Source organism: Megascapheus bottae, chromosome 1 (genome assembly GCF_031878675.1).
Source record: "Megascapheus bottae isolate mThoBot1 chromosome 1, mThoBot2.hap1, whole genome shotgun sequence".
Classification (NCBI taxonomy): domain Eukaryota; kingdom Metazoa; phylum Chordata; class Mammalia; order Rodentia; family Geomyidae; genus Megascapheus; species Megascapheus bottae.
In genome coordinates, this window is record NC_143509.1 from 27678171 (window position 1) to 27704271 (window position 26101).

Sequence of the window (26101 nt, forward strand, 5' to 3'; positions counted from 1 at the left end):
CCCCTTCTTCTGCAAGTGGCTGAGCCCGGCGGGCGGTGCAAGGGGGCTGCGGTGTCGGGGGCCGGGGCGCTGGTCCTGCAGGGGCCCGGGGGGGAGGGGGCGCTCAGCCCCCCCGGTTGAGGCCTCCCCCGCCGGGCCTCCCGTTCCCCCCCCGGGCCGGCGGCGCCATGCGGGGGGGCCCTGGTGACGCGGAGCGGCGGCAGCGCTGGGGTCGCCTGTTCGAGGAGCTCGACAGCAACAAGGATGGCCGCGTGGACGTGCACGAGTTGCGCCGGGGACTGGCCAGGCTGGGTGGGGGCGATCCAGACCGCGGCACCCAACAGGTACCCCCCCCCGTACACACCCCAGGACACCCCGCTTTTTGCGCACGACTTCTGTGCTGTGCCTGCCCCTCCCCCAGTATTCGGAGCCCCTGAATGGGGGGGCGGCGGGAGTGGCCGGGGACCACCTGTGGCTGGACTCCAGGACCCCTGGCTGGGCTCCCTCCCTCCACCCTCCAGCCCCTGCCACTCGGGTCTGGCACGATTCGATCACAAGACAGGGTTGCTGCCCCCCCCCCACCTCGGCCAGCAACTCAGTTCCCAGCACCTAGCACCCCGCGCTCACACACACACACCCGCCACCTCGCACCCCACAACCCCACCCCAAAGACATCTGCCTGGGGACAGAACCCAGTCCTGCTCCGCCTCACCTTCCTCTGGACGGGATGGGGGGGTGTCATCCCACCCCCTGCCCACCTTCCCGGGGTGCCCCTGCCCTCCCCACTGACTCCACCTCTACCTCCAGTCCCTGCCTGCCCTTTCCCCGAGACCTGGCACACTGCCCCAGCCTGGGATTTAATCCTGCCTGAAGCCACTGTGGACTGGGAATGGATCCATCAGGGCAAGACATTGCCCTGCCTCCCCCAGCTTGCAGGTGATCGAACACCTATAGCCGCGGGGTGCCTCGGCTTCCTCCTGGTGGCTTTAATCCTAGCTCCTGGGTAGGTAATGTGGAAACCTGGAAGCTTCTTTCTCGGAGCTGTTGAACTCTACTCACCCGAGGTGAGCCAGAATGATTTCTAAAGAGAGCCCTCCCTGTGCATAGGTTTTTATGCTCAGCCTTTGGAGACCAAAACCAAGGTTAAAATTGGGCACTGGTGGCTCAGACCTGTAATCCTAGCTACTCAGGAGGATCAAAACTTGAGGCTAGCCTGGGTCAACAAATCTATAAGTCTCCTATCTCCAAAAAGCTGAAAGTGGAGCTGTGGCTTAAGTAGTGAAGGACCAGCCTTAAACGAAACAGCTAAAGGACAGCACCCAGGCCTTAAGTTCAAGCCCCAGTACTAGCACCAAAATAAAGAAACCGTAATGAAAAGAAGTTACTGCTTCTCCACTTTGTGACCTTCCATCCGTTATTTGACTTTGAAAAAAGAGAGTGGAGGAAAAGGTTAAGAAAACTGGGCCACCATCCTACCATACACCTGTTCTATGGCCTTGAGCTATCTTGCTGAGAAGTGAGCTGACTGTGGAGACATGTCCCTTGTCCCCTTCCTTGAAGTCCTGGAGGACTCTGAGAGCCCCATCAGATCTGTCCCTGTCACCAGGGCATCACCCCGGAGGACGACACTGACCCAGATGTGGGGCTCAACCTGGAGGAGTTCACTCAGTACCTGCAGGAGCGCGAACAACGCCTTCTGCTCATGTTCCACAGCCTTGACCGCAACCAGGATGGTAATGCCAGGCTGCAGGCAGGGGAGGGGGGTGGGGAGCATGGGGCGGGAGGGGGGGGGTGGAACTGGCAGGGCTGGGGGTGGGGAGGGCTTCTCTTTCCCGATGACTCACAGGCTATTTTAGGACTTCTCCTCACCCCCAACTAGGTGTTGCTACGCCCAGTCAGTTCTGCCCACCCTCTTCCCTTCTGAAGTGAGACCCCCTCTAGGATTACTCTTGGGGTCTCCACCCCCCAACCCCCACCATATTGCTTTTTGGTATCCTATGAGATGGAGATGTCCCCTCTCCCCCTTCCAGGGCAAAGCATCTTGTGACTTCTAAATATGGCCTCTTAATTCCCTGTGGATAAGGACCCCTATAGTAGCCTCTGAATCCATTCATTCATTCATCCATTCATCCATTCATTCAACAGTGGAATAGAGGACTCCTTAGCACTGCCATTTCTCTGAGTCCAGTGGGTCAGGGACCCCCCTGTAGTTCCTGAAACCCGGATGGAAAGCTACCCCTGGGTTTCTTGAGCCTCTGATCTTGCCTAGACGGTCCCTATTTCTAGCTATCCTAATCTTTGATTTTGGCATCTCTCAGGGTCTCCTTCCCTCCCCCCAACATACCTTTCCCCCACCTCGGGCCCCCCTTTTCTAGGTCATATTGATGTCTCCGAGATCCAGCAGAGTTTCCGTGCTCTGGGTATTTCCATCTCACTGGAGCAAGCGGAGAAGATTCTGCACAGGTGAGTAGAGAGAGGCTTGAAATTACAGATAACACAACCCTGAGCCCTCCGTCACCTCTGTCTTCTGGGCCCCAGATCCAGTTCCAGGGAGGGTAGAGCTGAGAAGTTAAGCTTCAGAGGCCAGTGGCTTAAACTCTCTGAGCCTCAGTTTCCCCTTGTGTAATGAAAGTCACGCTCTGAATACTTTACCTTATGTACAGTGCAATTCCATGTGCATCTGTGGGGGGGGGCGGTGGGCATAGAATCTGAGGGAAAAGGATGAAAAAGCACAGCAGTGGAGCCACTGGACATCGATGAAAGTGAACCATGCCACTCACGGGTGGAGACAAGAGTGAGTGTCCCAGGGCTGCAAGGAAAGGGACAAGAGACATCACTCCATCATCAGCTCAGAGAGAATGAAGGAACAGACAACACTGTATGAAAGAAAATGTACTTATTGCTTGAAGCACGGAAATGTAATCCCTCTGTATAAACAGTAAATACATTTACAAGAAATAATGCAGGTCGTGACAGGGCTTCCCTCTAGGAGGAATTAGTACCAGACAGCGGACAAGCCAAGAGACCTGATTCCAACAGCAATAGAAATGTGGTACCACAACCAGGTACTGGTGCTCTTACCCTGTCAGCCTTGCTACTCAGGAAGCTGAGATCTGTGGATCATGGTTCAAAGCCAGGCCTGGCAGGAAAGTCTCCATAAGACTCTTACCTCCAATGAACCCTTGGAAAGCTGGAAGTAACTTGGTAGCTCAAATGGTAGAGTGCCAGTCTTGAGCACCAAGAGGCCCAAGGACAACACCTAGGCCCTGAGTTCAAGCCCCACAACCAAAAAAGAAAAAGAAAAGAAATATGGTACCGCTCTCCGTGCTCCCCAAACCCTCAAGGCTCAGCAGAATACCCCACCTTGCCTGATACTGATCCTGCCCCATGCCCACCCCACCTCCAGCATGGACCGAGATGGCACAATGACCATTGACTGGCAAGAATGGCGAGATCACTTCCTGCTACACTCGCTGGAAAATGTGGAAGACGTGCTGTATTTCTGGAAACATTCCACAGTGAGCAGAGCCCCCCCGCCCCCCCTTACTGCCCTAGGAGCTATGTTCTGTTTTCTGGGAGGGGGTACTGGGGTCTCCCTGGGGCTGCAAACAGCCAGACCAGGTCTCCCAACAAGTAGACAGCTAAAGCCTTCCTCTCCTAGAGAACCATGTGGGATTTCTCTGCTCTCAGATTGAACCCCATTTCTGCCCTCTTGGGAGTTGGTGGAAGTCTATGGGAAATGGAGGTGCCAGGAAGAAGAAGCTTACCAGGGTGCTGGAGATGTGGCTTAGTGGTAGAGTGCTTGCCTGGCATGCATGAAGCCCTGGGTTGGATTCCCAAGAACCACGTAAACAGAAAAGGGCAGAACTGCTGTGGCTCAAGTGGTAGAATGCTAACCTTGAGCAAAAGAAGCTCAAGGATAGTGCCCAGGTCCTGAGTTCAAGCCCCAGGACTGGCAAAGAAAAAGAAAAGGAAGAAGGAAAGAAAAAGAAAGAGCTCACCAGGTGGAATTTTAGGCCTTCCAGCCTCGACCTCTGGCTCTGTGGGGTTCTCTGCCCCCACTGATTCAAAGACTCGGGTTGAATAGAAATGTTAGTGAGCCAGGTGCAGTACTCGGGAGGCTGAGATCTGAAGGTCATGGTTCCAAGCCAGCCAGGGCATGAAAGTCCATGAGACTCTTCTCTCCAATGAACCAGGGGAAAGCTGGAAGTGGAGCTGTGGCTCAAGTGGTAGAGCACTGCTAACCTTGAGTACCAAAGCTCAAGGTCAGCGGCCAGGCCTTAAGGTGGTTTTAGCCTGGTGGAGGCACCGCATGTGGGGAGGGGGCTTTGTCCTTGGTCCCCGTTCCGGAGAGAGAATAGCCAGGGATCTGATGGTGTCTGGAGGGGACCCTTCCCCGCCATTCGAGACTGCCCTGCCATGCCACCAGGTCCTGGACATTGGCGAGTGCCTCACGGTGCCCGATGAGTTCTCGGAGCAGGAGAAGCTGACCGGCACGTGGTGGAAGCAGCTGGTGGCGGGCGCAGTGGCGGGCGCGGTGTCTCGGACGGGCACTGCGCCTCTGGACCGCCTCAAAGTCTTCATGCAGGTGCGGGGAGGGTGGGGGGCTGCAGGGGGAGGCCCGTCACCCCGGATCTCCAGGCTCTCGTGGACAAGACCATCACCCCCCCCTTGTCTGTCCACTCAGGTCCATGCCTCGAAGAACAACCGTCTCAACATCCTGGACGGGCTGCGCAGCATGGTACGGGAGGGGGGCTTCTGGTCGCTGTGGCGGGGCAACGGCATCAACGTGCTCAAGATCGCCCCCGAGTCCGCCATCAAGTTCATGGCCTATGAGCAGGTGAGGCGGGCGGGGGGGGCGGGGGGGGGCGCACTTGGCATGGATGGGGGTCCGTGTGCACGGGTCCCTTCCTGCAGTGGCTGTCCACGGGCCACAGAGAGCTGGAGGGAGGGCGAGCTGCCCTACCCTTGACCCTCCCCCCTGCTTCTCCCCCCTCCCCCCTCCCCCTCCTCCAGATCAAGCAGGCCATCCACGGCAGGCAGGAGGCGCTCCACGCGCAGGAGCGTTTCGTGGCTGGCTCGCTGGCTGGCGCCACTGCGCAAACCGTCATTTACCCCATGGAGGTGAGAGGGGAGGGCCTGAGGGTGGAGACTGTGCCGGTAGGGTGGTGAGGGGGGGCTGGGATCCCTCACGATGGCCCTGGTAACCTGGGGATGCTCTGGCTCAGAGCCCCAGAGCCAGAGAGCCCCCCCACCCCCCCTCATGTCCAGCCATGATGATGGCACTGGTGGCGCAGGCCTGGCATCCCAGCTACTCAGGAGGCTGAGGTCTGAGGATGGTGGTTCAAAGCCCAGCCCGTGCAGGAAAGTCCATGAGACTCTTACCTCCAATGAACCCACCAGGAAACCGAAAAGAGGTGCTGGTGTGGTGGCTCCAAGTGGCACAGCGGTGGCCTTGAGTGAGAGAGCTCAGGGATAAGCGTCCAGGCCAGAGCTCAAGCTCCACGACTGACACCGCCCCCCCAAAAATAAAGGAATGAGATGTTTGACCCCAAGGATTCGCCTTTCTACATCGTTAGTTGTCAGGAGATCATTAGGAGAGGGAGAACAAAAGAACAGGTGTCGGGGGCTGGAAGAGAGATGGGCAAGCCTCCCGTGGTGACTTTGGGCTTTGCTTACCCCCAGAGTATCTGTCTCGTGAATCAGCATGGCTACTTGTGCTCCGCTAATCGCATCCCAAATCCCAGTCAATAAGGGAGTATGCACATAAGAAAAGAAATACCACCCACTTTATTTTTTCCAGTACCAAAGTTTGAAGTCAGAGTAGTTAGGATTACAGGCATGAGCCACTGATGCCCAGCCACCCACCTGCCTTGTGTGTGTGTGTGTGTGTGTGTGTGTGTGTGTGTGTGTGTGTGTGACGTGACAGTCCTGGGATTTGAACTAGGGATCTAGGCACTGTCTTTGAACTTTTTTTTTTTTTTTGGCCAGTCCTAGGGCTTGAACTCAGGACCTGAGCACTGTCCTTGGACTTTCTCAAGGCTAGAGTTCTAGCACTTGAGTCACAGCACCACTTCTGGCCTTTTCTGTGTATGTGGTACTGGGGAATCAAACCCAGGTCTTCGTGCATGCTAGGCCATACTCTTGGCCCTGTCCTTGAACTCTTTTGCCCAAAGCACACTTTACCACTTGAGCCACACCTCCACTTTTGACATTTTTTTCTGATTAATAGGAAATAAGAGACTCACAGACTGTCCTGCCCAAGCTGGCTTCAACCTGCAGTCCCCTGGCCAGAAAAAACAAAAAACAAAAAACAAAAAAAGGATTTAACTTGTTGTTCCCAGGGTGTCTGCTCCAGAAGTAGCTGTTTCTGGGGAGTGCCTCTGGGGACCGTGTTTCCAGGGGTAACTGGCTTCTCTCCAGGTACTGAAGACAAGGCTGACCCTGCGCAGGACCGGCCAGTACAAGGGGCTGCTGGACTGTGCAAGGCGGATCCTGGAGCAAGAAGGGCCTCGAGCCTTCTACCGTGGCTATCTGCCCAACGTGCTGGGCATCATCCCCTACGCGGGCATCGACCTGGCAGTGTATGAGGTGTGTGGGCGGCCCACCCACCCTCCCTTGGGGGCCCGCCCCAGGGCCAGCCCTTCTCCTTCCAACCCACTTGACCTTGTGTATGGGGAGAAGCCTAGGCATGAGGGTAATCCTTAGAATCCGGGGGACCCCCCAAGCCTCCAGCCCCTGCTACTTTATTATTATTATTATTACCCTTGTTATTATTTTTGTTTTGCCAGTTCTGGGCTTAAGCTTAGGGTCTGAGCACTGTCCTTGGGCTTTCTCAAGGCTAGAGCTCTACCGCTTGAGCCTCAGCACCACTTCTAGCTTTTTTCTATGTATGTGGTACCGAGGAATTGAACCCGGGTCTTCATGCATGCTAGGCAAGCACTCTACCACTAGGTCAAACTCCCGGCCCCTTATTTTTCTTTTTTGTGCCCATCCCAGAGCTTGAACTCTGCCTGGGTGCTGTCCCTGAGCTTTTGTGTGTGGGGTGGGGAGATCTTGTTGTACTAGGCCTGGGTGCTGTCCCTGAGCTGTTCAGTTCAAGGCTGCCACCCTACCCCTGGGCCTGGGCATTGTCCCTGAACTCTTCAGCTCAAGGCTACCACCATACCCTTGAGCCAAGACCCATTTTTCATTTTCTCGAGATTAATTGGAGATAAGAGTCTTAGGTCCTTCTCTGCCCAGGCTGGCTTTGAACTTTGATCCTTAGATATCAGCCTCCTGAGGAGCTAGGAATACAGGTGTGAGCTAGATCCCAGCCTCTCCCTGAGCTTTTTTGCTCAAGGCTAGTGCTCTACCACTTGAGCCACAACTCCACTTCTGGCCTTTTGCTAGTTAATTGGAGATAAATCTTATGGATTTTTTGTGCCCACACTGGCTTTGAACTGCAATACTCAGCTCTCGGCCATTTGAGTAGCTAGGATTACCAGCCAGCAGGACCAGGCTTTTATTTTACTTTTTCTACTGCTGCTGCTGGGGTTTTGAACTCAGGGCCTCTTGCTTGCTTGGAGGTGTCCTACTGCCTCTGCCACCCCTTCTGCCCCTTTTTGTACGTTGACTACTTTCTTTTCCTTTCCTTTCTTTCTTTCTCTTTTTTTTTTTTTTTTTTTTTTTTTTTTGACCTGGGTGCTATCCCTAAGCTCTTTTACTCTGACATTTTGAGCCAAAGCTCTACTCCCAGTTTTCTGATGGTTCATTGGAGATAAGCCTCTTGTGGACTTCCCTGCAGAACCACGATCCTCAGATCTCAGCCTCTTGGGCAGCTAGAATGACAGCTCTGCCGAACCTGTGTTTTACAGTTCTGCCTTCTGTGATGAGAAGGCTGGGGACCAAGGTTAGTGCCTAAGAATCAGACATGAGAATAGACAGAGGTGAGCCTCAAGACACTCATCTTCCCCAAGTAACATGTGGCACCCAGACTGTCCTCCAGGACTCACCCATCTAAGCATCTGCGGTCACTGGAGAAACTGCCCTCTGCCCCATTGGGTACTCTGACTTGTATCTGTCAATCTAGTGGCTTGGAAGGGTAGAATTTAGAGGATGGTATTTGGAGGCCAGCTTGTATTTAAAAAAAGTTCTGAAGGCCCCACTTCAACAGGAAAAGGCTAGAGCTCTACCACTTGAGCCACAACACCACTTCCGGCTTTTTTTCTATGTATGTGGTACCGAGGTATGGAACCCGGGTCTTCCTGCATGCTAGGCAAGCACTCTACCACTAGGCCACACTCCCAGCCCTCTTGCTTATTTTTGAACAAGAGATACTTGTTTGTCTGTCTGTCTGTCTTTCTTTCTTCTAGTCTCACAGATTTTCATGCCTGGGCTGGCTTTGAACGATAAGCCTCAGATCTCAGCCTCCTGAGTAGCTAGAACTACAGGCTTGAGCCGCTGGTGCCTGGCTATTTATTTATTTTTGGCACTTGAACTTAGGAAGTCGTGTTCTCACTTGGCTTTCTTGCTTAACAGCTGGCACTCTAACATTTAAGTTACTCTTCTGATCTGCTTCTCTCTCTCTCTCTCTCTCTCTCTCTCTCTCTCTCTCTCTCTCTCTCTCTCTCTCTCTCTCTCTCTCTAACAGCCTGGGCGCTGTCCCTAAGCTCTTCAGCTCAAAGCTAGCACTCTACCACTTTGAGCCACAGATCTGCTTCCAGTTTTCTGGTGGTTCTTGGGAGATGACCTACCGAGGTCCATAGAAGAGCAAGACCATTTTACTGTGATAGTTTATAGACTTCCTTTCCCAAGTCACTCCTTGGGTCTCAATGTCCTGAGCAGCTAGGATGACAGGTGTGTGCCACCAGCACCTGACTTTTATCTCCTTTGATTTATTCTGCACTGCATGCCACACAGGCAGCCACGGCTTATCTCAGCTACTCTGTTGTGCCATCCACACTCCCTCCCTGGCCAGTGTCTAAACATGGCTGCTGCATGCTCAGTCAGTTATGCAATTACTCACTGCGCCATATATGGTTGAATGTAGAAGCTGAGACCCAACTCACATAGCCTCTGCCGTTCTGGAACATTCTACTGAGCCATAGTCACCAGCCAGCAGAGAATGGTTCCAGTTGAACCCAACAGATTCCCAGCAGCACGTAAGATAGGTCACAGTGTAAGCCAGGTGCCAGTGGCTTAGACTTGTGAGCTCAAGGCTGAGATCCTGGTTCAAAGCCAGCCCAGGCAGTAAGGTCTAAGACTGTTATCTCCAGTTAACCACCAAAAGCCAGAGATGGATCTGGGGCTCAAGTGGGAGAGTACCGGTCCTGAGTTCAAGCCTCACCACATACACATACCACACAAATGCACACGCACACAAAACAGGTCACAGTGGATGAGAAGGATGGAGCCTGTTAACAGAAGGGATTGAGACTGAAGCAGGTGCACGGTGTGTGCAAAGGCCCAGGGGTAAAGAGGTATTTGGCTTGTTGGAGGAGGGGAAACCTGGGACAAGAAGACTGATTAAGACAAAGGATAAGGGCGAAGGGCCATCCAGGATGACATGGCAAGGAGGTGGCTATTCTTCAATGTAGTAAAACCCCTTCCAGGGTGTGGGCTGCAGGAACCTCATTTATTGCATTCAGGAGTTCACAATGTAAGAAATTTGAAAAGTTATGCACTTGTTCTGCAGTGTCAGTTTGTTAGTCTCTTAAAGGCTCTGGACTGAAAGTGTCTCACTTTAATTTTTCTTATTTCTAGTTCTGGGGATCAACCTGCAGGCCTTGGACAAACTGCTGAAGCCTGCTGGGGCATGGTGGCTCACTCCTAGCTACTCCGGAGGCTGAGATCTGAGGGTCAAAGTTCAAAGCCAGCCCAGCACAAAAGGACCTGAGACTCTTATCTCCAATTAACCTCTAGGAAACAGGAAGTGGGGCTTGGCTCAAAAGAGGGCAGTAGCCTTGAGCTGAAGAGCTCAGAGACAGCGCCCAGGCTGAGTTCAAGCCCCATGACCCACCCAAAAAAAAAACAAACAATGGCCGGGAGTTTGGCCTAGTGGTTAAAGTGCTTGCCTAGCATGCATGAAGACCCGGGTTCGATTCCTCGGTACCACATACATAGATAAAAGCCGGAAGTGGTGCTGAAGCTCAAGTGGTAGAGCTCTAGCCTTGAGAAAGTCCAAGGATAGCGCTCAGACCCTGAGCTCAAGCCCAGGACTGGCAAAAAAAAAAAACAACAAACTACTCAAGCATCCACCTTTGAGCTACAGCACCATTTCCAGCTTTTTCTATGTATGTGGTACTGAGGAATCAAACCCCAGTCTTTGTGCGTACTAGTCAAGCACACTACCACTAGGCCAAACAAACTCCTAGCCCCTCTTTTTGTTTGCTTGGCTTTTTTTTGTTTGTTTGTTTTTGTTTTTTGCCAGTCCTTGGGCTTGAACTCAGGGCCTGAGCACTGTTCCTGAGCTTCTTCTTTTTTTTTTTTTTTTGCCAGTCCTGGACTTGAACTCAGGGCCTGAGCCCTGTCCTTGGACTTTCTCAAGGCTGGAGCTCTACCACTTGAGCCTCAGCACCACTTCCAGCTTTTTTTTTTTTTTCTATGCATGTGGTACTGAGGAATCGAACCCAGGTCTTCATGCGTGCTAGGCAAGCACTCTACCACAAGGCCAAACTCCCGACCTGTCCCTGAGCTTCTTTTGCTCAAGGCTAGTGCTATACCACTTGAGCCACAGCACCACTTCCAGCTCTTTCTGAATAGTTTTTCTGCCCCATCTGGCTCCAGTGATCCTCAGATCCTCAGCCTCTGGAATAGCTAGGGTTACAGGCTTGAGTTACTGCCAGCTTGTTTTGTTTTTTTGTTTTTGTTTGAAATTCTTGCTATTGTTTTGGTGGGTTTTTTGTTGAAAAAGATCTTGCTGTATATCCCAAGTCTACCCTTGAATTCTCAATCCTTCTATTTCAGCCTCCCTAATGTTGGAACTACAGGTGTATGCATCCTACACAGCTTAACTAAACAACTCCTAATAACTCATTGTCTATCTGGCATGCCTGTAAATCCAGCCCTTAAGAGGCCAAGCCAGGAAGGAAAAGCTCAAGGCAATAGAGCCTAGTACAAGGGGACATGGCTTGCATGTGAAAGGGTTCTGGCTGTGTTGGGCGTGGTTTGCGGGTGGTGGGTGTGGCTTAGGCGAAAGGGGGCGTGGTTAGAGTGGGAGAGGACTTGTGTATCCAAATTGTAAGGCCCAGAGTTCAAACCCCAGTGCTAAAATAAGAAAAAGAAAGAAAAAGTAAAGGAAGTGATGATCTTTAGGCACAAACTTCTGTTCTTCAGTGGCTCAGAATGGTGATTCTCACCTTGGTTCTAGCTTTAGGTAAGTAGGACCCTCTGAGTTGCAGTGTGTAGGGAAGATGGCAGTATTTGTCTGAAATTTTCCCGAGGAACCCTGTGAGACTGTGAAGGCCTCTGGTTGCTGCCAGCCAGAAGTGCTAGGGCTGTGGTAACCTGGTATAATAAGCAGGCAGCTGGTTAAAACAACAGAAATGGTTTGTCGCACAGTCCTGGAGGTCAAAAGTCCACTTCAAGTTGTTAGCTGAGCCACGTACCCCCTACAACTAGCCAGAATCCTCCTGCATCTCTTCCTAGCTCCTGCTGGTCTCTGGCAGTTGCTGCTGCTCCTTATTTGTATTCAACACGAGGTTTTGCTATATTATCCAAGCTGGCTGGGAACTACTGGGCATCAAGCCATCTTTCTAATCTCAGCCTTCCACATAACTGAGACTACAGCTGTATACTACCTTGCCCAGCAACATTCCTGTCTCTGGTGTCATCTGGTTTTCTCCTCCATATGGGTCTCGGTGTGTTTCTTTCTTCCCTTGTTGGAAAGAGTATCTTGTTGGCTGGGATTACAGGTATGTGCTACCATGCCCAATTTCTCATTATAAGGTCACCAGTCATTCTAGAATAATAGCCCACACTATTTATCTTTGCTGATTACATCTGCAAAGAACTTAGTTGTAAAAATTCCTCCCCAGAAGATACTGGCTGAGGTAGCAATTTCAACATGTCTTCTGAGGTTGTACAATTCACAGTGCTTAGAAGTGTGTTAGCATCAAATCACCCTTTTGGCAAGCAGAGTTCTAGCTTTCCCTGATCCTTGGGGAAGCGGAGCAGAACCCACACTGTCAAAGAGTGAGGGAGCTGGGGTGAGGATATTCAGTCAGTTTCTGGGGAGTGCTAATTTTCCAGTACTTTCTTCTGGTTCCTGACTGGTGGGAATCCTGGCCCAGAGTACTTACTCTGGTACAGAGTAAGTCCTGGAGTCTGGGATGCTTGGGGCTGGAAGTTAGACACCAGGAGATTGTAACAGAGGGAGGCTGGCCTCCACATGGCAGCCATTGGCACCTACCACTGAAAAGGATTTCTTGGCTTTAAATAAGCAACCACAAACCAAATGACTTCAGGCACCAGAAGTGTGTATTTCCTTACTGTGAGGAAGGGCACAGATCCAAAGTGGGGCGGGGGGGGGGGGGAGATGTCATATTAGCCTGTATTAAATGCAGATGTTGAGAGAAAGGACTTTCTTTCCTTTTTTTTTTTTTTTTTTGGCCAGTCCTGGGCTTGAGTTCAGGGCCTGAGCACTACCAAGGCTAGAGCTCTACCACTTGAGCCTCAGCACAATTCCAGCTTTTTCCTATCTATGTGCTACCAAGGAATTGAACTTGGGCGTTGAGCATGCTAGGCAAGCACTCTACCACTAGGCCAAACTCCCAGCCCAGGACTTCCTTTCTTTCATGAGTCCCTGGGCTTGAACTCAGGGCATGGGCACTGTCCTTGAGCACTTTTGCTTAAGGCTAGTGCTCTGCCACTTGAGCCACAGTAAAGGTCTCGAACTCAGGGCTTCGTACATGCTAGGAAAGCATTTTATACTAAGCAACAGTCTCAGTCCTCTTTTTTTTGTGGGGGGGGATCAGTCATGGGGCTTGGACTCTGGCCTGGACCCAGGCGCTGTCCCTGAGCTCTTCAGCTCAAGGCTACTGCCCTACCCCTTGAGCCATAGCGCCACTTTTGGTTTTCTAGTGATTAACTGGGGATAAGAGTCACGTTCTTTGGTGCCTGGACTGGCTTAGAACCTGTGATCCTCAGATCTCAGCCTCCTGAGCAGCTAGGATTGCAGGCATGAGCCACTGTGTCCAGCTTTTTTTTTCCCCTGGTCCTGGGCATGAAATCAGGGCTGGGCTCTGTTCCTCAGCCTCTCTGTGTTCAGGGCTAGCACTCTACTACTTGAGCCACAGTGCCACGTCCAGTTGTTTTTCTCCCCTGTTTATGTGGTCCTGAGGAATGGAACCCAGGGCTTCATGCATGCTTGGTAAGCATTCTACCACTAAGCCACATTCCCAGCCCCCCCTGAGGCATTGCTTCTTTTGATGGCTTTGGAGGAATCTTCAGATTGGAGGCCAAGTTTCCACATGTTTCCCAGCTTCTGGAGGAGTTGAGTGCATCCTTTGTCTTGTGGCCCCTTCCTGCCTGCCTCCCTCCCTCCTCCCTTCCTTCCTGTTCTCTTCCCCTTCCTTCTCCCTCTTCCTCCTCCCTCCTAGGCCATTTTCCTCACCCGACTCTTCTCCTCTCCCTCTTTTTCCTTCCATTCTCAACAGCTCCTTCCCCCCCCCCCTCTCTTTCCCTCTCTTTCTCTACTTTGGTGCTGAGGATGGAACTTGGGACCTGCACACACTAAGCACTCAAATCTACCCCTGATCTACAAAACTAGCCCCTCCTCCCCTCCCCTTCTCTCCTCCCTCCCCTCCTCTCCTCTTTTCTCTTCCTCTCCAGGTGCTGGGGATGGAACCAGGCCCTTAGCACATGCTCTATTCCTCTGAGCTTTAACCCCAGCCTCTTTCTGGGTCTTAACCAATTCCCGGGGGTGACATTGGACTGACCCGGGATAATCCAAGATAATCTGCTCCTTGAGAAGTCCATCCCTGATGGGAGTGGGAGGGGGGGGATTTAACCTGTGCGAGTTCTGGGCATGCGCAGTCGGCGCCCGCGGTGGGGGCGGGGTGGAGTGAACCTGCGCGGGTGTCGGGCATGCGCAGTCGGCGTCCGTCCTCACTGGCTGCCCGAGCCTTGCCGGGTGTCGAGGGGTGGGGGTTCCCGCCGCACCTCCAACCTCCCCCCCCAATAACCTCCTTCTCCACCGCAGACCCTGAAGAACCGGTGGCTCCAGCAGTCCAGCCGGGAATCCGCGAACCCCGGGATCCTCGTGCTCCTGGCCTGCGGCACGGTCTCCAGCACCTGCGGCCAGATCGCCAGCTACCCGCTGGCGCTGGTCCGGACGCGCATGCAGGCCCAAGGTGAGGCGGGGCTGGGTGGCCCGGAGGCCCGGCGCCGGGCCTCGGCTTGCCCGGGAGTGTCAGCAAGGAGAGGCCTTTCCCCTTCGGGTGCGGAGGAGTTTGCTTAGTGCAGCGCCCTGGCGGTCCCCGGGCCACGGGGCGCCCCCCTCCCTCGCTCGTGGGCGAGGCTGAGTCCCAGCAGGAAGGGAGAGCTAGGACCAGGACCTGTGAGACGGGAGGGGTGGCTGTGGTTTGTTCTGTTTTTGCCAGTCCTGGGCGCTGTCCCTGAGCTTGTTGTGATCAAAGCTAGCACTCTACCACTTGAGCCACAGTGCCACTTCTGGCTTGTTCTGTGGTTAATCGGAGATAAGAATCTCAGCGACTTCCCTGCCTGGGCTGGCTTCCGACCCCCATCTTCAGATCTCAGCCTCCTGAGTAGCTAGGATTACAGGCAGGAGCCTGCCACAGCCCCCAGCTTGGGGTTTTTGTGTTTGCCAGTCCTGGGGCTGGAACTCAGGGTCTGGGCACTCTTCTTGGGCTTTCTCAAGGCTCGAGCTCTACTACTTGAGCCACAGCACCAATGGCGGCTTTTTCTATGTATTTAGTACTGAGGAATGGAACCCAGGCCTTTGTGCCTGCGAGGCAAGCTCTACCGCTAGGCCACGCTGTCAGCCCCTTTCTGTTTCTTTCAGGAGTTCTTTTCCCTCTACTATCTGTTTTGAGAATTTCCTTGGGAATCTGTTGTTGTTACAGAGCTCAAACTGAGAACATATGCTCTGGCCCCAAGCTTTTGTGTCCAAAGCTAGCCCTTGACCATTTGAGCCACAGCTCCACTTCTGGCCTTTTCTGTGCTTAATTGGAGATAAGAACCTCACAGATTTTCCTGTCCTGGCTGGCTCCAAACCACAATCCTCAGATCTCAGCTTCCTGAGACGCTAGGATTACAGGTGTGAGCCACCAGAGGCTGGCTTCCTTGGGAATTTTAGCATTTGTACTTCATGATTCTTCCCACCACCCCACACCCCTGGAGAGTGCTCTGAGACTATGATGGTTATAATGTCCACCGCACTGAAAGGAAGAAAGAGGGTAAATAAAGGATTGCACAATTAAGTATTGGTTCAGGGTTGAATACAGAGAAGGAGGAGCCCTCTCTTAGCCAGGATGTTGCAGAGGACCCACTCAAGGACCAGCTTTGGAACAGGTTGGAAAGATGGCCAGGGATTAGCTGTGAAGAGGAGAGCAGTGACTTCCAGGAAGGGAAGTTTCCACCACATACACATGCACACACCTTGCTCTGTTTCTATCTCCCCCGCCCCCTGCCATTTGAGGACTTGAGATTGGCAGCCAATTCCAAAGCTCAGGAAAGTCCAGAGTCTGTATACTAAGTCCCATCATTAGTCTAATCTTCACCCCTCCTGCTACAATCGCCACCTGGCCCAGCAATGCGGGGTGGGAAGGGAGAAGCAAAGTGAGGCGCTTCAGCCTTACCTGGGCCCCCCCACCCCTCTCCCAGCCTCCATCGAGGGTGCCCCACAGCTGTCCATGATGGGCCTGCTTCGTCACATCCTGTCCCAGGAGGGCGTGTGGGGGCTCTACCGGGGCATTGCCCCCAATTTCATGAAGGTCATTCCGGCCGTGAGCATCTCCTATGTGGTCTACGAAAACATGAAACAGGCCCTGGGGGTCACATCCAGGTGAGGGACCCGGAGACTACCCCACCCAAAATTCCCTCCCTCAATCTTGACACCTCAGCCACTGGAGATGAAAGGCCCGACCAACGGATCCCAGATCCCCATCCTAAACCCACTTCAGCCACTGGATTCCAATCCCCCCCCAGTCCAGATCTCAGATCCCTAGATCCTGCATTCCTGAAGGTGGGTCCTGTTTCCCTCACCCACCCACTGGGACCTGAACCCGTACGTCTTAATCACTGGGTCCACAACAGTTAAGTGGCTGGATCCCAACACCCCACCCACAGGAGCACACATGTCCCTCATCAGGCACACACACAGACACAGAGACACCAGATCCAGTGCCCTTTGTGCAGTACTGGATCCCAGATTCCTCAGCCTCGCTGGTGGATCCCAGATTGCCATGCCTTGTGCCCTGCATCTCCAAGCTCAGCCACTAGGTTCTGGATGTCAAGAAACCTCAGCTGCTGGATCCTGATGGTGCCATGCCTAGATCCTGGGGCTCCACCACTGGATCCCACATCCCCTCACCCCTACCACTGGATCCTGTATTCCTTTACCTCAACACTGGATCCCAGATCCTTCTGCTTCGCCTGCTGGATCTCCTCCTTGTGCAAGCCTATGATCCTCAACCACTGGATCTCAGATTCCCAAACCCCAGCCGGCTGCTAGCTTCTGGCTCCCTCAGTACAGAAGCCAACCAGTACAGCGACATGGATCCCATTCCGCAACTGCAGCTGCCGGATCCCAGACCCCTTCGCCCCAGTCACCGGTCACTGAAACCTCTGTCCAAACAAGTTAGAGCCTCGTTCTCCCAAGCACTGGATCCCAGACCTTGAATCCCGCCCCCAACACTAATGCTCAGATGCCCCAGTCTAGACCCCAATAGCCAAGCAACTCTTCCCACCCCCAGATTCCAGGCACCAACCTTGCCCAGCATGGGGGAGGAGGGTGTCCCACCACGTTCTGGGTGGCCTAGGAAGTCTGAGTGTGACTGTCCAGTGTCCTGCTCACTGGTCATCCCCCAGCGGCAAGAGCAAGGAGGCTGTGGTGGATGTGGTGATGCCCCACCCCAGGGCCAGGCCACACCTCCTGCCCTGGCCCTGCCTTCCCAGCTGTCCCACCTCAACCATGAGTCATCTTCCTGAGACCTCCCCCATCCCCAGCCTGGTCAGGCTTGAAAGATGGGCAAGCCAGGAACAAATCCACTCAAAATACCCGTCCCAATTATGCAAAAACCAATCAATCTAGAACTGGCGTCTATTTTTCTACCAGAGAAAGGAGCAAAACCCCCTTCCACACCAACCCAGGCCATCAACTCCCCTGACCCGCCATTCCCTCCCACTTTGCAGTTGAATGCTGAGTCTAGGAAAGCATGGAGAACCCTCTCTACTCCTCCCCCTTAAGGGACAGTGAAAGGAGAACTGAGGTATTGGGGGTCTGGACAACACCCTGGCTTCCACTACCCCTCACCTTTACCAATATCCCCACTCCTGCCTGTATTCTTGCAAAGGAAAAGAACAAAAGGAATAAATTTTCTAAGCTCTTTCATTGTGTGTGTTTCTTCCTGAAAAGGGAATGGGGTGCAAACTGCATCCGAGTCCCCCACACAGCTGCAAGAGATAGGAAGCCCCTCCTTGTGGGCCCAGACCCTGTATCTCTCTGTGCTCAAAGCTAGCACTCTACCACTTGAGTCACAGTGCCACTTCTGGCTTTTTCAGCCCCTTGGTAGTTAGTTTCACAGACTTTCCAGTCCAGGCTGGCCTTGAACCTTGATCTTCAGCTTCCTGAAATAGTTTTCCAGGAAGGAGCCACCAGTGCTTGGCTTCCCCCATCCCGTTATGGGGCGTGAACTCTGGGCCTAGGTGCTGTTCCTGAGCTCTTCAGCTCAAGGTTAGTGCTCTACCATGTAGAGCCACAGCACCACTTCCAGTTTTCTGGTGGTTAATTGGAGATCAGAGTCTCACTGACTTTACTGGCCAGCTAATCCTCAGACCTCAGCCTCTTGAGTAGTTAGAATTACAGGCGTGAGCCACCAGTGCCCAGCTGCTTGGCTCCTTTATTTTTTTGGGGGGGTGCGGGGGGCATGGGGCTTGAATTTGGCCTGGGCACTGTCCCTGAGCTCTTCAGCTCAAGGCTACTGCCCTACCCTTGAGCCAAGCCCCACTTCTGTTTTCTAGAAGTTAATTAGAGATAAGAGTCTCAAGTCCTTTTGTGCACAGGCTGGCTTTGAACCTTGATCCTCAGATCTCAGCCTCCTGAGTAGCTAGGGTTACAGGCATCAGCTACCACAGCCGGCTGCTTGGCTCCTATAATAATAATAATAATAATAATAATAATTAATAATAATGTCACTAAGCCCATCATGGGCTCTGACCCTAACCTCCAAATCCTGTCTCTGCCGGGCTTGAACTCTGGTCCTCTGTGCTATCCCTGAGCTTTTTTCACTGAGCCTTCTAGCACTTAAGCCACACTTACACTTTCTGGCTTTTTGTTACTTAATTGGAGATACGAATCTTCTGATTTTCCTTCCTGGACTAGTTTTGAACTATGATCCTCAGGATCTCAGCCTCTTTGAGTGGCTGGGATTATAGATATGAGCTACTGACACCCAGCCTTCTATCTCCAGCTTCTACCCGCTGAGTGGGGAGTCAAGAGTTTCAGCATGAGACTTTTGGTGAGACTCAGAGTGGGCAGTGATGAACAGTGACTTCACAGGACATGAGCATATGGGCTGTCATCCCTCCCCCTCCCTGCCCTGGCGAGGTCACAGTGTCCTCTGTGACCTCACTGTCCCCTGGACTCCCAAGTTTACAGAGCACCCCAGAAGCAACTGCCTGTGGTGGCAGGGTCACATTCCCCAGGGACGTGGGTCTGTGCATCCTGACCTCCAGCCACCATGGGAACTGATCAGGAGGAAAGGAAGGAATCTTGCTCTCGGGTCCAGAGGTTGTTCAAGAGGGTCAAAGGCTTTGTAACCAGAGCAGGCCCTGCAACCCCACCCCCGCCCCCACCCCCACCCCCCAACTGGAACCCAGGCTGCACGCATGTATACGGGTATGTGTTTGGGCATGTGTCTGAAAGTCACCTCGAACATCCCCTGTCACAGCAGGTGAGTGGGGACATCTGGGGTGTCCCAGGATCTGGCTGCCTTGACAAAAGCAAATCTGAGCAAATCTAGAACCACTCATGTGGGAGCAGGGGGCAGAGACCCCCTGGGGGCATCCACGCATGACAACACTCAACAAAACTGGCTCTGGCCTCAGGTACTGGACACTGGGGAGCAGCTGATGGTCCCCGTGGATGTCCTGGAGGTGGACAACGAGGGAGCCCTGTGGAAGTTTCTGCTGTCAGGAGCCATGGCAGGGGCAGTGTCTCGAACAGGCACCGCCCCTCTTGATCGAGCCAAGGTGTACATGCAGGTGTGTGGGGAGGGCGGGCCAAGCTCATGGGGACATCACAGGTAGGTGTTGGGGGGGTCAAGATGGAAGCACAGCTGGAAGCGGGGTTCTCATGCAGGAGTAGAGAGATTGGGAGCTGGGGATGACACCACAAGGGTGTGATGACGCAGGCCTGTAATCCCAACCACTCAGAAGACAGAGGTAGGAAGACTGAGGTTCAAGCTTGTCCCTAGACAAAAGCAGGGAGAGCCTATCTGAAAACCCAACTTTTACAAAAGAAAAACACTGGGATTCCTGGCTCCAGGGGTGGAGCGCCTGTGTAGCAAGTACAGGGCCCTGAGTTCCAATCCCAGTATGAAGGGTTGGGGAGGACAGAAAGCCAGGACACTCACATGGGGCCCAGGAAAGCTCCTTGGCTAGGAACCAGGGAGGGGGTCCCTAGAGGTGAGTGAGTCTGAATAAGGCAGGCAAAGATGGGAGCTGGGGTTGCAGGGGTTGGGGTTCAGGGCTGGCCTGGGTAGGAGTTGGAGAAGCATGTGAACAGCGTAACACACAGGGTGTGTTTATGCTTATGGACGTGTGCGCATGCGTGCACACACATGAGAGCCTGCCCCCCCCCCCAGGTCTACTCCTCCCAGGCTAACTTCATGAACTTGCTGGGGGGTCTCCGGAGCATGGTGCAGGAGGGGGGCGTGCGTTCCCTGTGGCGCGGCAACGGCATCAACGTGCTCAAGATCGCCCCGGAGTACGCCATCAAGTTCTCTGTCTTTGAGCAGGTAGGGGAGCACCCCGAAATACAAACCCCACTGTCTTAACCCAGCCTTTGTGGCACCCTCCAGACCCCACTCCCACTGCATAGCTTTGGGGGGGATGGAGTGGGAAGAAAGGCAACTCCCACCCCACCCTCCCTCCATCTGCCCCACTAGTGTAAGAACTTCTTCTGTGGCGTGCATGGGTCCCCACCATTCCAGGAACGTCTCCTTGCTGGCTCGCTGGCTGTGGCCATCTCTCAGACCCTCATCAACCCCATGGAGGTAAGAGGACGCCTGGCCCAGACAGCCAGAGCCTGGCAGCTCCCCCCTCCTTCCCTTCTTCCTCTTCCACTAGGAGATGGAACATCCATCCTTTATCCAGAGACCCATTTCCACACTACTTCCAGAATGGTCTCTTCTCCCTAAGCACCCAAGACGCCGTCTGTAATTTGTGTTTGCATTTGATGTCTGCACGTGCTCTCTGTGACCTTTCTCTGTGCTGGTAAAGGGGTTGGGATTCAGGGTCTGATGCTGTCCCTGAGCTTTTGGGCCTAAGGCTGGAGCTTTGCCACATGATCCTCAGTTCCACTTCTGGGTTTGGGCTGGTTAATTCAAAATAATTTCATGGTCTTGTCTACATGGCCTGCCTGTGAATCATAACCCTTACATCTGAGCCTCCTGAGTAGCTAGGATTACAGGCGTGAGCCACTGGTGTGTAGCTAGATACATTCTTTCCAATGAGGAACAAACTTCACAGCCTGGAAGACTGGTTTTCTACATATCCTACCCTCTTCTCCCCAGACCCAGGCACACTTGACCAGGTTTTCATGCCATGCTCAGCTACTGTTCATCTTTTGACTGTCCACCTGGCTTGGCCGTCTCTTAGGTAGCATGTGTGATCACCCCTCCCCATGCTTTCCTGCTTTTCTTTCTCAGTTTTCCAGGACTGGCCATGAGAGAGACCTACCATAGCCGGCCATGTTTGGATCACCCATGCAGTAGAGCTTTTACATGATTGTAGATTTCCTGGGATTTGGATGATTTGGATATGAAGCTATTTTGGTTATTTTTGTTTGTCAGTTGTGGGACTTGAACTCTGAGCCTGGGAGTTGTCCCTGAGCTCTTCAGCTCAAGGCTCTACCACCCAACTCCTTGAGCCACAGTGCCATTTCCTTGGTTATTTCTTTTCTTTCCTTTTTTTTTCTTTTTTTGAACTTGGTATCTGACACTTTTGCTCATTGGCTAGCACTCTACCAACTGTGCCATGCCTCCAACCCCGATATGTTTGTTTGTTTTTGCCAGTCTTGGGGCTTGCACTCAGTGCCTGGGCACTGTCCCTGAGCTTCTTTTGCTCAAGGCTAGTGCTCTACCACTTGAGCCACAGCACCACTTCTGGCTTTTTCTGTATATGTGGTACTGAGGAATCAAACCCAGGGCTTCATGCATGCCAGGCAAGCACTCTACCACTAAGCCACACTCCCAGCCCTGATATGGGGTTTTGTAAAAACCCTGTCTCTGGTGGACAACTATGTAATGAGTATTCTCACTTGATTAGGTAAGGCCCATCCCAGGCAATTTCTTTTCATTACCTGTGAGTCACTGCTGAGCCTGGCAAGGTGGTACATGGCGTGACTTTGTTGCCTTGACACAAAATCCAGAGAGCAGGTGATAGGTCTGGGCCCCAAACCTGGATGCTGCTAGTTCTTCCTCAGCATGTGGTAGGGACATGGCCATCACTGACCGACAAGGTCACAAAGAAGGTGGGAGCAAATGAGTGACCCTCCCCTCTCCAGGTGTTGAAGACGCGATTGACCCTGCGCAGAACGGGCCAGTACAAGGGGCTGCTGGACTGCGCCAAGCAGATCTTGGACCGAGAAGGCACCCGGGCTCTGTACCGTGGCTATCTGCCCAACATGCTAGGCATCATTCCCTATGCCTGCACAGACCTGGCTGTCTACGAGGTGTGTGTGCCACAGGGCTGCGGGCTGGCCTGCTTAGGGCTCCTACTGAGATTCCTCCTGCCCTGCATCCCATCCCCTACCCCCTGCATTTTGTGTGTGCTGGTCCTGGGGCTTGAACTCAGGGCCTGGGTACTGCCCGCAGCTTTTTAGCTCACTGCTAATGCTCTGCCACTTGAGCTGCTTCCCAGATTTTTGCTGGTTCATTGGAGATAAGAGTTTCATGGACTTTCCTGCCCTGGTTGGCTTTGAACTTGGCTACTCATCTCAGCCTCATCCTGAGTAGCTAGGATGAGAGACATGAGCCACCAGCACCTGACATTTTCTGCCTTTCAATATTTCATGAGTGTGGGGCCAGGAGCATTGCCTAGTGGTAGAGTACTCGCCTAGCATGCACGAAGCCCTGGGTTCAATTCCTCCGTACCACATACTCAGAAAAAAACTGGAAGTGGAGCTGTGGCAAGGTACTAGCCTTGAGCAAAGTATGTCCAAGGACAGTGCTCAGGCCCTGAGTTCAAGCCCCAAGACTGGAAAAAAAAAATCTCATGAAGTTGTCCTTGGCACCCAGTGTGTGATGATCAGGTCAGAGTAGGGTGGTTTAGGCTTAGGTGGTTCTCATTTCTTTGTGCTGGGAACAATAAACAACTTTCTATGGCTGGGTGTGTTGCCTCATGCCAGCCACACAGCCAAGTTAGAAGGGATTAAATAGGATTACAGCCCAAGCCACGAAAACCACTCAAGACCTTATCAAAACAAATAACCAGAACAAAACAGGCTGAGGGCATGGTTCAATTGGTTGAATGCCTACCTAGCCAAGCAATAGGTCCTGAATTCAAACCATGGTGCTACCAATTCCCCGCCCCCCAACTGGTCACTAGTGGCGAATACCTGTCATCTAAGCTACTCTGAAGACTGAGCACAGTTCAAGGCCAGCTTGGGCAGGAAAATCTGTGAGACTCATCTCCAATGAACCAGATGTGAACCAAAAACCCAGAAGGGAAGCCCACCACCACCACCACCACCACACACATATATATATATATATATATATTATATATTATATATGTATATAAAAAAAACCCCACCACTTAGAGATAACACCCAAGCCCTAAATTCAAGCCCTAGTGCACACTAGTTTTTTTTTTTTTTTTGCCAGTCCTGGGCTTGAGCTCAGGGCCTGAGCACTGTCCTTGGATTTTCTCAAGGCTAGAGCTCTACCGCTTGAGCCTCAGCACCACTTCCAGTTTTTTTCTATGTATGTGGTACCGAGGAATCGAACCCGGGTCTTCGTGCATGCTAGGCAAGCACTTTAACCACTAGGCCAAACTCCCGGCCCCACACTAGTTTTTTGAGACAAGGGTATCTCTCTGTACAGCCCAGAATGGTCTTGAACTGATACGCCAGCTATTCCATTTACTTCTATGAGACTAATATTGGTGGTGGTGGTGGTGTGGGACTTGAACTCTGGGCCTAGGCACTATCCCTGAGCTCTTTAACTCAAGGCCCTAGCCCTAAGCCACAGCACAACTTCTGCTTTTCTAGTGGTTAATTGAAGATGAGCCTCTTAGTCTTTAGTGCCTGGGGTGGCTTTGAACCTCAGATCTCAGTCTCCTATGTAGCTAAGATTACAGGAGTGAGCCACCGCACCCAGTTAAGACTAATTTTTTTTGTAGCTTCCACGCATAAGTGAGATAATATGGTATTTAGTTTCCTGAGCCTCACTTATTCCACATAACATAATGTCCTATTCATGAATGTTCCATTCATGGTGCTGCAAACAACAGGCCTTCGTTCTTTTTTTATGACTGAGTAATATTCCACTGTGCACAAGACCATCTTTTGTCATCAATTCTTGGCTTTATGAATGGTGTTCTTGCCCCCTCCTTTGACAGGTGCTCCAGAGCTTGTGGCTGAAGTCTGGCAAGGACATGGAGGACCCCAGTGGCCTGGTCACTCTGTCGTCTGTAACGCTCTCCACCACCTGTGGCCAAATGGCCAGTTACCCACTGACTTTGGTGCGCACCCGGATGCAGGCAGAAGGTCAGGCTGGCTTCAGTGGCACTGCACATGTCCTTACTGCCTATCTTGGCTCTTGGAATGTGTCTATCCTCTGACTCTCCACTTACTGACACCACACCCTGAGCCCACAAAGCCTTTTTTTTTTTTTTTTGGCTGGTCCCTAGGGCTCAAAACTCCTAGCTTGGGCACTACCTCTGAGACCCATTTTTGCTCAGGGATAGCACTCTATACCACTAGAGGTGAATTTCTGGGATTAACTGGAGATAAGATTAACACAGACTTTCCTGCAAGGGCTGGCTTTGATCCTTAGATCTCAGCCTCTTGAGTAGCTAGGATTAGAGGTTTGAACCACCCACACCTGCCCTACTATAGCCTTTTACTCTTGCCCCTCTAATCGGACTCCAGCCCTCTTGTTCGTGCTTACAAAAAAAAAAAAAGCAACAAAACTAGCATCCATCCCACAAATTCCTCCAAGATGTGGCTCAGATCTGACTCCCAACACAATGCCTGCCCTCCCCTAAAAAAGACTCACTCCAATCAGACCCAGCCCATCGCTTGTCTTCTCCCCACAGACACGGTGGAGGGCTCCAACCCCACCATGCGTGGAGTGTTCCGACGGATCCTGACCCAGCAGGGCTGGCCGGGGCTGTATCGAGGCATGACCCCCACGTTGCTCAAGGTGTTGCCCGCGGGGGGCATCAGCTACGTGGTATATGAAGGAATGAAGAAAACTTTGGGTGTGAGCTGACACCTCTCACAGCTTCGGGAACTGCAAGAACCAGTGTCCTTAAGATCCCAAAGAAGTCCTCCCAGTCTCAGGCGCCCAGGCAGTTCAGAGGGCTTGGGTTAGAAGACCTCTTGGGTTTCCTCCCCAGGGTACAGCCTGAGTCCTGAGTTTGGACTCTGGTCCGGCTTCTGCTAGATCGTCCGGGTTCTAAGGCTACATAGCTGGTGAACGTTCTGACAATTTAGGAATAAAGATGGGGTTCTGCAGGATGTGTCAGGGGGTACCTGGGTCTATCCGAGGACCTCGGATCCTCGGGTCCAGGACTGAAGATAGTAGAGAGGGTGGCATGAGGGGGGCTTGGGACTCCTCGCCCCCGGGTAGGAGGGGGAAGCCTTAGGGGACAGGGAATAACGGGATGGAGCCAAAGGAGGCTCTAGATCCCCGCGGGCGAGATAAAAGGGGGTGCAAAGGATATCCTCCAGCTCCCAGGCCGCCACATCCCCGGAAGCACCGGTCCATACGCTTCAAGCAGGACACGTGCAGGACCGGCCCGGCCCGGCGCCCCGGGTGCTAACCCCGACGTCAGGCCAGGAGGTCCGGCAGCCGGTCGCCGCCGCCCACGTAGGCTGCCAATCACTCCACTTCCCGCCAATCCCCTCCCGCCGCTGGGAGCCGGGATCCGCCCTAATGCAGCTGCGCGTCCACTGGCTCCCACCAAAACTGGGCAATTGATTTCTTCCATGGCCATTTGCTCACTCGTGGTGTCAGTCGAGGAATGTCCCGCCCCTGCGCTCCAATCATTGGCTTAGAAGTCAGGGCTGGAAAAGGATTCTGGTTAACCAGGAAAGCATGCCCAGATCCAACCTCCATCATCCAGAACTTGTCAGGGATTCGATTAAATTGACTGCCAATCTTTACAAAGCACCTCCTTCCTCCTGTATTCATTGGCGGACGTTCACGACCGTCACGCCGAGCGCCCGCCTAACCGGCACCGCCTTCCAGTCCACGTGACGCTTCGGAACCATCCACCTAATTCGGAAGCCATCCCTCCAATCTAGAACTCACGCTCCACGGGCCTTCCTGCCGTCTTGAGTCGCCACGATTTGCCTGCGCAGCGCCGGCTGCCCCCAGCCCATTGCCTTCCAGAGCTGTCGGTCACTCGGTGTCTCCCGCCCACTACCTCTTCCGGAGCCGCGATTGGCCAATGGCCTCCGGGGCCCACGATTGGTGCTCTGGGAGCGAAAGCCGCCACCCATTGGCCG

General features: G+C 53.0%; 2 protein-coding genes across 6 annotated transcripts; both read left to right on the plus strand.

Moving 5' to 3' along the window:
• Positions 1–14: 14 nt before the first annotated feature.
• Slc25a23 (solute carrier family 25 member 23) lies at positions 15–17533 on the plus strand. Of its 4 annotated transcripts, none has more exons than XM_090339983.1 (11): positions 15–323; positions 1586–1712; positions 2298–2442; positions 3386–3497; positions 4409–4567; positions 4667–4819; positions 4996–5103; positions 6403–6570; positions 14162–14312; positions 15805–15985; positions 16411–17533. In XM_090339983.1, exons 1-11 carry the CDS (start codon positions 168–170, stop codon positions 16652–16654), a joined length of 1704 nt encoding a protein of 567 aa, XP_090196109.1. In that variant the 5' UTR covers positions 15–167; the 3' UTR covers positions 16655–17533. The 4 variants fall into 4 exon arrangements, with proteins under 4 accessions (XP_090196109.1, XP_090196110.1, XP_090196113.1 ...); XM_090339984.1 differs by having other exon boundaries at positions 2355–2442; XM_090339987.1 differs by having other exon boundaries at positions 15805–16503.
• Positions 17534–18810: 1277 nt separating this feature from the next.
• Positions 18811–25996, plus strand: Slc25a41 (solute carrier family 25 member 41). Of its 2 annotated transcripts, XM_090340010.1 has the most exons (7): positions 18811–19094; positions 19249–19404; positions 20007–20159; positions 20310–20417; positions 21929–22096; positions 23986–24133; positions 24685–25996. In XM_090340010.1, the coding sequence occupies exons 1-7, from the start codon at positions 18882–18884 to the stop codon at positions 24858–24860; spliced, it is 1122 nt and encodes a 373-aa protein (XP_090196136.1). In that variant the 5' UTR covers positions 18811–18881; the 3' UTR covers positions 24861–25996. The 2 variants fall into 2 exon arrangements, with proteins under 2 accessions (XP_090196136.1, XP_090196142.1); XM_090340016.1 differs by lacking the exon at positions 20310–20417.
• The last annotated feature ends 105 nt before the right edge of the window (positions 25997–26101 follow it).